At 50.6% G+C, this 13347-nt stretch overlaps 1 protein-coding gene across 3 annotated transcripts in view; it reads right to left on the bottom strand.

Annotated features, from left to right (window-relative positions):
* Window positions 1-202: 202 nt before the first annotated feature.
* The window catches only part of usp34 (ubiquitin specific peptidase 34), a 38754-nt gene continuing 25609 nt past the window's right edge, over window positions 203-13347 (bottom strand). For all 3 annotated transcript variants that reach the window (XM_046375644.1, XM_046375653.1, XM_046375661.1), the window contains exons 44-78: window positions 13236-13292; window positions 12812-12889; window positions 12512-12606; window positions 12247-12419; window positions 11991-12141; window positions 11470-11548; window positions 11336-11389; window positions 11146-11241; window positions 10993-11057; window positions 10825-10900; window positions 10611-10658; window positions 10455-10520; window positions 10289-10369; window positions 10102-10187; window positions 9395-9563; window positions 9080-9154; window positions 8504-8655; window positions 8250-8403; window positions 7975-8019; window positions 7782-7886; window positions 7430-7577; window positions 6738-7042; window positions 6271-6600; window positions 5377-5534; window positions 5218-5296; window positions 4971-5097; window positions 4760-4867; window positions 4565-4669; window positions 4276-4400; window positions 3589-3712; window positions 3417-3496; window positions 2865-3005; window positions 2562-2702; window positions 2317-2473; window positions 203-1689 (exon numbers count right to left, since the gene is read on the bottom strand). In XM_046375644.1, coding sequence (XP_046231600.1) covers window positions 935-1689; window positions 2317-2473; window positions 2562-2702; window positions 2865-3005; window positions 3417-3496; window positions 3589-3712; window positions 4276-4400; window positions 4565-4669; window positions 4760-4867; window positions 4971-5097; window positions 5218-5296; window positions 5377-5534; window positions 6271-6600; window positions 6738-7042; window positions 7430-7577; window positions 7782-7886; window positions 7975-8019; window positions 8250-8403; window positions 8504-8655; window positions 9080-9154; window positions 9395-9563; window positions 10102-10187; window positions 10289-10369; window positions 10455-10520; window positions 10611-10658; window positions 10825-10900; window positions 10993-11057; window positions 11146-11241; window positions 11336-11389; window positions 11470-11548; window positions 11991-12141; window positions 12247-12419; window positions 12512-12606; window positions 12812-12889; window positions 13236-13292 — 4788 coding nt within the window. In that variant the 3' untranslated portion in view covers window positions 203-934. The remainder of the gene's footprint in view (window positions 1690-2316; window positions 2474-2561; window positions 2703-2864; window positions 3006-3416; window positions 3497-3588; window positions 3713-4275; window positions 4401-4564; window positions 4670-4759; window positions 4868-4970; window positions 5098-5217; window positions 5297-5376; window positions 5535-6270; window positions 6601-6737; window positions 7043-7429; window positions 7578-7781; window positions 7887-7974; window positions 8020-8249; window positions 8404-8503; window positions 8656-9079; window positions 9155-9394; window positions 9564-10101; window positions 10188-10288; window positions 10370-10454; window positions 10521-10610; window positions 10659-10824; window positions 10901-10992; window positions 11058-11145; window positions 11242-11335; window positions 11390-11469; window positions 11549-11990; window positions 12142-12246; window positions 12420-12511; window positions 12607-12811; window positions 12890-13235; window positions 13293-13347) is intronic.

Below are 13347 nucleotides of genomic sequence, written 5' to 3'. Positions count from 1 at the left end.
CGAAAACTTCTGTCTGAGGGGAAAGAAAAATGAAGCTCACAGCTCCCAGGGGTTTCACTTCATAATTCTTCATATTAAAACTGTTTTTATTAATTTATTCTCTATTAAAATAAAACCAGAAAAAAATCAGAACACAGCAGAAGAAGCAAAAATCAACAATAGATCATGGAATGTACTTCATTAAAGAAAAATAAAAGCTCCAGCTGGTCCAACATGGCGGCTTTATTTCAACCACAGTCCAATAAAGCACCGCTTTTTAATATACTCATATATATATAAAGATATTTATATATATATTTATATAGTTTTCATATACACCTTCAGGCAATGACTAGAGAGGATTCTTTACAGAATCAAGTTTCTTGTGGTTCTCTTAATTTACAGGTAAACTTAGTTTCTGGATATTTAAACCACAGAAAGAGTCAAGGCAACTTTCTTTTGCCTCGTTCATAAAGTACAAAACTGGCACAGAGGACGACCATTTTTATACACAGTAAAAATGCAATAAAATTAAATTACATACAGAGGAGACAAAAGTTCTGTAAACCTTTCCCCGTTACAGCAAATAAAATCCATCTCCGAAACAAAATCAAATCAGTATAAAACACAAAAACAACAAACAAACTTTTTTTTTTTTGCCCTTTGAAAGAAATGTGCTGTAGCTTGTACGACTTTTTCTTCTTTATTAGTCAAACGAGGGCTCGGCTGTGCGTGGGTTTTACAGAGCGAAACGACACGGCGGAGCCACTGAAGCTGGAAAAACCGACCGACCGAACATCAGCAGAAGGCAACGAACAGCAGCACACAAACAGCAGAAGAAGAAGAAGAAGAAGAAGAAACCAAAAAACAGGAACGAGTTTTTTTCCTCTGAGCAGAATTCAGAAACAAAAGAGGAATTAAAAAAAGATCTCATGGCGGCTGCGAGTTGATGATGTCATGAAGAGGGCGGGCCTTTAACAGACAGTTTGGTAACTATGGCGATGGTGGCTTCCACCGTCCTGTACAGCATGTCCAGCATGTCAGGTGGGGGGCCGGCACTCGGAAACGCCTGTGAGGAGGGGGTGTGGCCACCGCAGCCCTCTGGCCCCTCCCCCACCAACCCGAGCCCCGACGGGAAGGCGGCGTCCTCTGAGAGGGGCGGAGCTGAGCTGGGGCCGGACTTAGAGCCCGCCTCCATCTCTTCCTTCACCTCCTCTGACGTGGCAGACACCGCCTCATCCCTCCTCCCCTCCCGCTGCTCCGCCTCCTCCTCCTCACCTACCGCCATGTGTCGCGGCGGCTCAGGCTCCTCCCCCTGCACAAAACCCTCCCCCGCCTCCTGCAGCAGGGAGGAGGAGGAGGAGGAGAACGAGGAGGATGAGGACGAAGAGGCCTCCATCTTCTCCTCTTTAGGGGACGAGTCCAGGTTCCCGGAGGAGGCGGGGGCGGGGTCAGGAGAGGGTGGGTCCTGCTCGGTGCCCGGGTCGATCAGCGAGGAGGAGTCCCGCGTCTCCGTGTCCGAGGTGCTGGTTGGCGTCAGCGCCTCCTGGTGGTCGGGCTTCGGCTCACTGCAGGGCGGGAGGGCCGAGGAGGACGAAGAGGAGGAGGAGGAGGTGGAGGCCACGCAGAGCGTCGCCGCCGCATCACCGGCTCTGTCGTCATCACTGCTCACCCTGCGCCGCTTGACGGGGGTCGCACCTTCATCCTCAGCTGACACACACACACACACACACACACACACACACACATCAGAGTCAGAATCTAAAGGTTCACTCCGTCTAAATGCAGATTGTTTTCGAGCAGGTTTTTGTCTCCACCCCTAAATAACGGAGGATGAGGTCATTCGTGTTGCTCACAGCCTCCTGCTCGTCACCTTTTCTCATTCAGTTGGCGGCCATTAAAATGAAAACGTGACTTTCACGTCCGAATGTGACGAGGACAAGCTTCTAACGTCAGCCAACAGACCGCTCGGCCGTCTCTGCTGCCGGACTTTTGTTTCATTAAACAAAAAACAATTCAGTCATCGTGATCTAAACTTGCAGGCTCTAACATGGCTGCCCTGTCAGGCTCAGAGTCCGCGATTGGCTGGACCGTCCTGGACCGTCGGCGGAGCGGCAGCTTGTCCTGCAGGTTGTTCTGTGGACTTTTCTACAAACTCTGTGACAAAATATCTGATACTTCAAAGACGGATTTTGTAGTGAACAGCAATTAGGATGAGAAGCTCAGAGTCACTGAGGAGAAAGACGAGAAGACGACGAGTCAAGAGACTCTCGAGTGTGAAGCCTTGTCTCTGTCTCTGTCTCTGTCTCTGTGTGTGTGTGTGTGTGTCTGTTGTACCTTTGGCCTTGTGGTCTTTGGCCTCCAGCTCCAGAACGCTGCGCTGCTGGACACAAACACGGCAGCGACCCAGCAGCTCCTGCAGGGCGGGGCAAAGCGCCGGGTCGACGGCCTGAGGCGGCTGGACGGACAGCAGCAGCACCAGCGCCCTCAGGTCCTGGGAAGAGAAGGAAAACATGAAGACGACTGAAGAAGAAGAGCTTTGAGAAGACGAGCAGAGCTGCTGGTTGTGTGTGTGAGCGTACGGCGTTGAGCAGGCCGCTGGTCTTGCTGAGCTCCAGACGATGAGCCGCCAGTTCAGGCTGCAGGCTGCTCTGTTCGTTCAGCAGGTTCGTCACCAGAACACCAATCAGGTTGGAGCAGCTGGGGCCGGACAGCACCTGGACCTGCACACACACACGCACACACACACATCAGATACAAACACTCACTGAAGATCTGACGACTTCAGTGCGTTCGGACTGCCGGAGGAAACCAGAGCTCCCACAGGATCTAAACTGGACAAAAGTCGTGTGAAGAAACGTCCAGGACAGTTTTGTATGCTGTACCTTGTGCAGGAAGCAGGTGAGGAAGGAGTAGGCCACGTTGTTGTTGAGGAACGTCCTCTCGTCCATCAGGATGCACTTGATGTACTCGCTGAAGGCCGGATCCTCGCACAGCAGCTTCACGCACGTTTTGGCCAGGACGGACTGGAAGAGAAAAGTGGACTGAGTGCTGCCGGCTCTGCGAATCCTCAGTGTGACCGCAGCTTTAGAAGGAGCAGCTGCCAACCTCTGCTCACCGGACTGCTAGCTGAAGCTATAGCTACAGTTAGCTCAGTTAGCTCAGTTAGCCATGGCTAGCAGCTCGAGAGCTGACTGGACCGTGTCTGGACTGCAGTCAGCAGGGACTGGACTCCTGACTGAGTCCAGACTCTGAGAACAGCGGAGGCCAGTTCGATGACAGTATGGAGGTGACCACAGCGTTTCCCTCCAGGTCTAAAAGCAGGAGGGGCTGAGGCCAGCTGGTTAGCATGCTAACTTCAACAGATACGTCTGCAACGCGACAACAAACTGCATCTTCGATCACCTGTGCTGTGACAAAGATAAAGTGAGACACACCTGCGACTGACAGAGCTCCGTCCACAGTTTGGGAAAGAGAGCGAGGTGAAGAGGAAGTCCTTCATACGCTATCAACACACCTGACACAGAGAGAGAGAGAGGTGGAGTTTATGCACAAATTCACACACACACACACACACACGTTTCTATGGTGGGTGTGTTCACAACGCACTCAGCTTGACGAGTGTGTCCGTGAATTTCTCGCAGTTGATGGCGACGCGACACAGCAGGTGGATGAACTGGTGGTAGGACAGGAAGTAATCGAGCAGCATCCGGTCGTACACCTCGTCCTTACCCTGAGACAGACGCACGCACGCACGCACGCAGACACACACGCACGCACACGCACACACACACACACACACACACACACACACAAACACGCACACTGTTTAATACCAACATCAACTCAAGCTTCTACAAACATCAAAGAGGATTTTAGTTTTAGTTTAGTGCTTTTAAATTGAGTTTAATTTCAAAAAATGCGCTGATTAATCTTTTGGTCTATAAAATGTCAGCCTTGAATCGGTCATAAGTTTATGATGATGTGGAGCAAAAGCAGAAAATCCTCAAAAAAATGTCACATTTTCACTTTTTTCCTGAAAAAAGTATTTAAACAATTAATCAGTTATGGAAACAGTCACAGTCTGATTTTCTGTCGGGAAACTAATCTGTTAATCGATCAATAAATTCAGCTCCAGCAGGGTCAAGTTTCAGGACAGGACGACAGGTCACATGAGAGAGCGACAGGTCGTGTGGCAGAGCGACAGGTCGTGTGACAGAGCGACAGGTCGTGTGACAGAGCGACAGGTCGTGTGACAGAGCGACAGGTCGTGTGGCAGAGCGACAGTGAACACACCTTGCTGCTCTCCACCATGGAGGGCAGCAGACACATGTTGAGCTCCGGTCTCGGAGGGCGGATGTTGTTCTTGGCCCCCATCAGCTTGATGTTCTCTCTGCAGGGCAGGTAGGGTCCGAACGACACTGAGGACAGACAGAACACACTCAGACTGAGCTCAGGAACATGAGGACGACTTATCAAAGGTGCTATCACACACACACACACACACACACACACACACACACACACACACACACACACGCTGTCACACGCTGAAACGTGAAAACAGGAGGACGAGGAGACTCACTGGGGATGTTGCTGTGGTGGTAGGTGCAGTGGTTGTGCTGCAGGAAGGGGACCAGAGTGTGCAGGAAGTCGTGAGGACTCAGCAGAACGAGTTCCTTCAGCACATCTGCACGACCCAGAACAGAAAGCACAAAACATTACGGACGTCCAGACCGCAGCAGAGCTCTGGACTGCAGTCACATGTGCTGTGTGTTACCCAGGCAGGCGTTGCGGAGCTCCGGCGGACTGTAGGAGTTGAGGAGTGTGAGCAGCTTGTGGGCGAAGTCGATCCTCTCCTGCCACTGGATCAGAGCCTGCTTCACATCTGGACGACAACACAGAGACACATCTGCTCAGGACACACACACACACACACGCTACCTGACCCTGCATATCTGAGCCTTCGGTCTACACGGTCGTCCTCTGACCTTTGCGCTGCAGGTACGGCCGGGTGGCTTTGAGGACCGACAGGAAGATGGAGAGCAGCTCCACCAGGTCTCCGGTGACGTGACACGCCGTCGCCTCGTGGTACATCATGTGCAGAGTGTTGAAGGACTGCAGAGCACAGAGAGCAGATCTCCATGACAACAGATTCTCCCTCCATGTCTCTCGTTCTGAATCTTTTCGTTTAGACATGTGACGCTTTGTGTCTGCTGTGAGGCGAGCTGACCGTACCTCAGTCATGAGGATGAGTCCTCTGTTGAAGACCACCAGCAGTCGGTCCTCGTCGTTCTCCAGCAGGACCCTGAAGGCACTGAGAGGGACGACAAAGACATCAGGTGTTCAGAGTCAGCTGACAGAAGCTCCCGTGTGTGTGTGTGTGTGTGTGCTCACCTGATGAGTGTGGTCCAGCAGGAGCGACCGTCCAGACAGCGCAGGTAGCAGCTGATGGTGGTTTTCTTGAACTGTTTGATGTCCTCCAGCTCTTCTTCTCTCATGTCGGGTCTCTGAGCCACAAACAGCTGCATGAGGTTGAAGAGCTCCTCCACCGCCTGCAGGGGGCGCACACGCACACAGCACATGTTTGTAAGATGACCCCAAACTCACCCTCACACTGATGCCTGCTTGTCTGTTATTCATGTGGACGTTTCATTTTGTGAGCTGCATCACAAACTGATTAACGGATTCATTGAGTATCTCGTCATCTTTAAGGCTCGTGGGTAAACTTGGAACGGTTCACTTCCTGCCCTTCAACAGAACAGTTTATAAAGCAGGTCTCCTGTAAGCCTCACACGTCGGGTTTATTGATTCATTTTTTTTGTCTCTCTGTTGTAGGATCAGATCTTTAATTTTGGTCCTCCACTGTGGACCTCACAGAGACAACTTCCGTCCAGCCGTCATGTTCCCCACACGTCCTCATCTGAATATTCAGCCCATTTCACCCACAGATGAGAAACAACCTGAAGCCGTCTGCACTTGCGAGCAAACGGCAGCACATCGTGAGGGTCGGCCGTCAGCCTCTCGGTGAAAACGTCCCATGAAAGAGCGACCGAACACATCGAGGCTAAGACCACGTGGAGGAGAAGACAAATCTAAGACAGGAAGTGTCCGTACTATGGCTCCATGAGGCTGAAACCGAATATTTAAAACGTCATTCTGCACAACGACTTACAAAGTGTGTGAGCCAAGGATTTAAACTCACACAGGAAGTACGCCCACAATGATAAAACAGAAACAACCAATCAGAGCAGACAACAACAAGTTCTGCGCTGCCGAGGCTCCACCCACCCCGGGGTACTGGCTGGCGTGCGGCGTCAGGTTCTTGAAGGCCCACTGGATGTTCTGGTGTGAGGCCAGCTGGCGGGTGAAGGCGGGCGACTGCTCGCAGCACATGCGCAGGATGCCGTAGTAGGCGGGCAGCATGCTGCGGTTGAACAGCACCACCTCCTGGTCGTCGTGGTCGGCCAGGATGTAGTTGAAGGCGATGTTCTTGGTCACCACGGGGTTCTGCACCACCAGCCGGACGTTCTCCGGACAGTCCACGCACATGTTGTACCAGAAGGACAGCAGCGCCTGCTTGTTGTGGTTGGTGGCGATGGCCGGCTCGGACAGTTTGGGCTGAAGGCGGAGAGAACGACACGAGTTAAGCTTCAGACGCCAGGCTGCTGTTCATGGTGGAGCTGCATCCACCTACAGCTCGTAAACATCTGTTGGTTCGGACATGGAAAAAGACAATAAAAGGTAAACGGACGCACCTGGAAGAGGTTCCACAGGTCCATGAAGTATCCGGAGAACATGAGTTTCTCCGTCTTGGAGATGAGGCAGTAAGTCATGAAGCTGAAGTACTGGACCAGCTTGGTGGTGCCGTGAACGCTGGCGTCCACGTACAGCTTGGCGCGTCCCAGCAGCCCCAGCAGCAGGTTGTAGACCTGGTGGAGGACCACGGTGGTGTCGGGCGACAGCGGCAGCTCGCGGGTCGGCAGGTGGAGGGAGCGCGTGGAGCGGAACATCTGGCGGAAGGAGTTGCTGGGGATGAGGGAGACGAGAAGGTACGCTGCCGCTGGAGGGAGGAGAGACGGCTGCCGTTAGGATGGACACTCTGACTCTGTTCTACTCCTGGACGCGGTTCTGATCACAGACTGTGGACGACTACGTTCGTGTTTGGTTCAGTAAGTGCAGTTTCATCTGCTTCCTTTTCTTACTTTCCATTATTCTATCGAAACACAACAGAAACCGCACATTTTATAGTTACTTACTTTGTTTTAAACATACTGGAATCAAAACTGGGAAACTCATCAAGAGAAGAATCATTAAAATCCATACGAGTCCCAGAACCCCTGCGCCCTAACACCATAACCACAGACTCATCCTGTTCAGTCGGGTTAGCATCACCGCTAACTGCGAGCTAACCGGTCGGCAACGACGACACTGAAGCGGACTGTCTTACATGTGCGGACTCGGGGGTAGTTGTGGGCCAGCAGGAAGCGCTCCACCCAGTTCTCCATGTTCTGCAGGACCCAACTGTGGGCCAGTTTGTTCCTGGGAGTCTGCACGGCCAGCCAGTCCAGACACTGAGACGGGTTGTACTCGATCACCTGACAGGAAGAACACGAAGAGACACGAGTGAACTTCTGACAGCAGAAAACTTCCACGTCGTCAGGTGTTTGAACGTCACATGGCTGTTTTTCTTTTTCTTTGGCAGCCATTTTGCCCCCTCGTGACCTCTGACTTCACTGATCACAGAGCAAATGGCACCATGTTTAAAAGCTGCTCAGAAGGTTTTAAAGATTCCATCTCACCTCCCAGATCCTCTGCAGGATGTAGGAGGCGAAGGAGGGCATCCCTGGCGGTCCGCCCGCAAACTCCATCAACATCGTCAGCAGCTTGAAGAACGGATTGGCGGCCTGTTGGAGGGAGACGAAAACCGTTAACTTGTTCCACGCTGTGTGGCTGACACTGAGGCAAATGTGCTCGAAAACAAAACGAAGTTACCTCAGGAGTGAGCTTAGCGATGGAGGTGAAGAGCATCGACACAATCTGTCAGGACGAGAGGTACGAGAACTCATTCAGTGACGTCCTTTAAAGTACACAGCGAAATGTTGTCGAAAAACCCGAGGCTAAGGAAAAGTTTTCATTTCTACCACTAGGGGGCGTTCAATAAAAACAGAACATAAGCAGCGTGGGATTATGGGAGCTGCTGCGACGCGTCGTGTTGTTTGCATGCAGACATCACTTTGGTACGTTAAACGTGACTGTGCTGAACTCACGTGCTCCGCCAGCCGGTTGTTATAGCGACAGAGGCTGAAGATGAGGTTGCAGGTCTGACGGATGTTGATGCCGTCTCTGATGTGCTGGAAGAGGAAGGGGAAGCCTTTCCCTCCGGTCAGCGCCGCCATGTCGCTCTGGGACAGAGTCAGATGCCTGGAGGGCAGATACACACAAACACAACAACCGTTTGGACCTTCAGACTCTGGTTTCCAAGAGAAAGACGCCCGCCCCCCGTCGCGTCCCGGACCCGCACCTCTCAGAGCGAGACTGCTCCACCAGCAGGGCGATGAGGGCGATCATCTTCTCCAGAGCTGCCGGACGATACTTCTCCTCGGCCAGAGACAGGATGTCTTCCTCCTCGTCCTCCTCCTCCCCCTCCTCCTCCGACAGCACCTCCACCTGAGGCTGAGGGAAGACGCTCAGCAGTTACTCTGTTCTCTAACATCCACTCCACCTCGACTATCAGTCAATAACTGATCAACATCTCAAAAATAAAAAACCTTTGTGTCAAAGTTTAGACCAAGCAGTGATGGAATGTAACTAAGCACAATTTACTCAAACACTGTACTGAAGTATAACTACGAGGTACTTGTTCATTACTTCAGTGCTTCTATTGTCCACTACTTTTCACTTTCACTGCACGACATTTAAGTGATAACTTCAGTTCATTTGCACACTTAATTACTCACACTTGATTATTAATACAACACGTAAATCTACTTTTTAAATGAAGTCATTTTACTTCAGACACACACTGATGTGTTGGTGAAGCAGACTCAGATCGCAGTACAAACACTGCAGTAAATAAACAACCAGGCAGTAAACTTACATTCTCAGGGCCTTTGGTTCCCATGTAGAAATGCACCATGATGGAAATGGCTTGTAGTGACAATAAGAACTGACTCTGGAGATCGAAACACACACACACACACACACACACACATTACATGTAGAAATAACTGAATCTATTTTCAGATTAAAACCTGTGAGTCATCTGTGTGTTAGCTGTGTGTTATCTGTGCGTTAGCTGTGTGTTATCTGTGCGTTAGCTGTGTGTTATCTGTGCGTTATCTGTGAGTTAGCTGTGTGTGTGCTGGGACTCAACAGGACTTGAAGGTGTTGGACAGAGTGAGGTCAGACCCACCTCCTCCTCTCCCATCTTGGCGAACTCGTACAGGAAGGCGAAGTACTCGGTCAGGTGTTTGCTGTGAGGCTTGACGCCGTGCTCCATGATGGACAGGAGGGTCTTCACGAAGCGTGTGACGCAGGAGCGGCTGCCGATGTCCTCCACCGGGCCGTCCATGTCGTCAGAGCTGAAACACAGCACGCAGGAGGTTTTTCAGAGTGTGTGTGTGTGTTTTAAGTGTAAACAGTCGTCCTGAACGCGTTTGTGGAGCCACAAATGTTTCTCAGAGTCCAGAGTGATGAGGCCGCCGAGCGACACACGACTCCTGAGAGGATCTCTGTGGCCACCTGATTCCACAGACACAACACTGTGTTTGTGCCGCACACCTCAAGTGGCACATTTCAGCTGACGTTTGGCATCCAGTGAGCCTGGTGCTCAGAGGCCTCTGAATTCAAAGGTTGGCTTCAAATTTAAAACCGATTCAGCGGAAGTACAATAAGGCAACAATTTATTCCCACAGCCATGGCTGAGTATGTAACTGATTTCAACAGTCTGGATATGGAAACATCTGGATGGAGCTGGAGTTTTTACGTCGCAGCCACGAGGCAGCTGAGCTGATCGAGTCATTTACACACCAAAACAATCTAACAACTTTTCCAAAAAAACAAAACTTAAGAGTCAAACTTTGAGCTTCCACATCTGCCGGTCTGAACAATCTGACATACCCGTCCTCCATGCCGGGCTGCAGGTAGAGGTGAGCGTGAACCGGACGCAGCCTCTGGATGACATGAATACACAACCTCTGGAACATCTGGAAGACAGACGCAGGAGCGTTTGTGACATGAGGCCAAACTTTAATCCCTGAGTATCTGCAGGGGACGCCGACGAAGTCGCATCGGATCAGCGACTCACCTGTCTGACGATCTGATTGGGGCACTTGATGAGGATCTGCATCGGCCACCAGTTGTCGTCCGCCATCCGATCCAGAAACCACTGAAACAGATAGAGCAGTAGTCAACAAAATGGCCGAGAAGTGCGGCCGACAGAGCGGACGAGTGAAACGAGAGTGAGAGCGAACCTCGCAGGCAGCCTGGCTGTTGTTGAACTGCTTGGTGAGGAGTTCGATCCACTGCAGCATGGTGGGCTGGAGGGCAGAGACAAGCGGCAGTCAGTCCGTTTCCTCTGCACAGACGCCACTAAGTAAAAGGCCCGCAGTGAGGCGAGTGCCACTTACCTTCTCCTTGGAGTGAATGAATGTCTCGAGGACGAACGACGTGCTCAGCTGCAAAGAGGAGACACAGCACAGACATGAACTGCAGTGTCCTTCCTGTGGACTTCTGCTCTTACTGAAACAACACGACACTCCTGACCGCGAGCGTGACATCTGAAACATGCGTCATCACAACACAAAGACAACACAAAGCCTCTGAGCCTGCAGCGGTTCTCACCTTGGCGGTCATGAGGGAGACGGCTTTCGGGTCCGGCAGGGTGCTGGGGATGCTGCTGCACAGCTGCCACATGAAGCTGAAAATGAAGGCGAGCAGAGATTACGGAAACTGACCAGGGACCAGCGGTTCACTCTGTCAAAACAACCGAGTCGCAGCTTTCATACCCACCCGAAGTAGGTGTGTTCAAATATGTTTTTATCCTGGAGAAACTGCATGTTGTCGTGCCAAATCCACTGAAAGAAAAAGACACGTTAAGACTTCAGCAGAAATGAAAATGGCTGTATAACGGCAGCCAAAGTAAACAAAGCAGAGCCTCGGTACCTCCAGCAGGTCAGGCGACACGTCAAACCTGAAGTCCTTCCCGTTCTCCTCCTCCAGCTCCACCCTCTTGTAGAAGAGCATGTAGGCACTGTGCGTCTGCAAGTTCCATCAGAACGACATTAACACCTTCTGGACTACGTGTGCTAAAACTAAAAAACTGATCAAATAAAAACAACCTGAAAATCTTCACCTTCTCGAAAGAGAAATCCATGAACTTGTCCGTGACCGAGTCGTACGTTTTCGTCTGAAAGACAAAACCGATGTCAGTGAAAATCCAAAGTGACAACGAGCTCAGGTTTGACTCCCGTGACTGCAGCTCCGTACCGTCATTTCTCCACCGAAGCACTCGGAGGCCAGCTGGGCCGAGTCGAAGGACTTGACCTCGGCGTCGTTGAACAGGTACCTGCAGGAAGCGCAGCCTTGATTGTAAACCCAAACGTGTGTTTCTTTGGCTTAACGTCCTTTTATGTTCGATTATATCACAAAAAACAAATCCATGTTTGAGGAAACAACAAACGTTAAAAACTTAAGAGCGACACTCACTGATCACTGGGAAATTAAGTCGTTAAAACTAATAATTATTTTCATTTACAGGACCAACCTGTAAAATATGACCAGAATTCAACATTTAGTGCAGAGTAACTGCCAGCTGCTGCTTGCTGTACTGTTAGCTGTAGCCACAGTTAGCTCAGTTAGCCGTGGAGCTACTGGCCTTCTCATAGGTTCACATCTCGCTGTGTGAACGGAGGATTTGATTGGACCAAACCAGAGGTGACCGTGGAAAGACAAACAGAGAAGGTTTTCGTAAAACTCTGGCCATCTCTCAAACGAGCTCACGTGCTCACCACTTGTTGTTCTTGTAGGCGTGTGGGTTGACGATGTCTCTGATGAAGCTGTAGTAATGGCCGCCGTCCGCCGTGCCCGTGTGCACGGTGACGCCGATGAGGTCGTACTCGTAGCTCTCGGTGACTTTGGCCTCGCCCTCTTCACGAAAACCTGCAGCGTGTGACAAACACTCAGAACCTTCTAACCAAAACGAGTATTTGCTCCTCTGAACAGCCATTTTGTTAAATCTCTGTGTTTGGTCGTGCTCGGACGGACCCTCCTTGCGCTCTCCTTTGCCCATGAGGAAGTCCTCAGTGTACGGCGTCATGTCGAGGCGCAGCGGGAAGGAGAAGTGGGTGTTGACCTTCTCCTTCATCATGGTCACCATGTTGAAGGTGTACCTCATGGTGTTGAAGCTGAGGATGCGCGGCAGCTTTTTGAAACAGGCTCTGTGGGTGGAGAGGCGGAGGGTGGAGAGGGATTAATCACAGGTTTAAACAGAGCGATTCCACGTTTCCTTTTGTATAAATTTACGCCGAACCTTTTCTCTGCGCGGACCTTCTTGCCACACTGGGAGCAGGTGTACATGTTGTCGCCTTCCAGGGTGTCCTTGATGGTCACCTCGTCCAGAGATTCCTGAACAAAGACAGTCAGGACCCAATCAGACGAGGCCCATTTTAGCTGTGAACTAAACTCCCAGATCTCCACCTTTATATTCTGGGTACAGAAGCAGTTAAGCTCCCTGTTAGATGTTTACTTATTTAGCTAACATAAACATGCGCCTAAAAAGCCATGAGCTCAGACTGAGGGCTCAGAGTCCGCTGGACTCAGAGAAACTCACGTAGATGTTCTTCATGTCGGCCACCTGACACCTGACGGTGTAAAACTCCTCTGCAGTCTGACTGACGTGGTCGCAGTCCTGCAAGACACCAAGAGTCAAGAACTGACATTCGAAACACGAGATCAACACTGAATGAAACTACATCTGCAATACGTTTGGAAAATGCATCCTGAGTATGTAAATAATGCAACATTTCTACCCAAAAGTCAACATGAGTGCAGAGCCAATTCTGCTTCATTATCAACCATGAAATTATTAGAAATCACCATAAGAGCCGAAATCAGTTGGAGCAAATTATAAAAAGGCTAATAAAGCTGAAATTGTGGATATAAAAACAGTAAAAGCAGGTGCTTTATGCTTAAAGCTTCGAGTTATCAGTTAAATATCCCTGATTTCAAACAAAAACTCATCTCCTCAGACTGACCAGAGAGACCACGTTGTTGGTGATGACTCCTCCGAACAAGGTCTTCACTGTGTTTTTCTGTCAGGACAGACGAATGAGACACAGTTTAGTTCAGAACTTTGTGTACTGGCTC

The sequence above is a fragment of the Scatophagus argus genome, chromosome 2 (assembly GCF_020382885.2).
Source record: "Scatophagus argus isolate fScaArg1 chromosome 2, fScaArg1.pri, whole genome shotgun sequence".
Lineage (NCBI taxonomy): Eukaryota > Metazoa > Chordata > Actinopteri > Scatophagidae > Scatophagus > Scatophagus argus.
The sequence above is the reverse complement of the archived record's forward strand: the minus strand, read 5'-3'. Positions and strand labels throughout refer to the sequence as shown.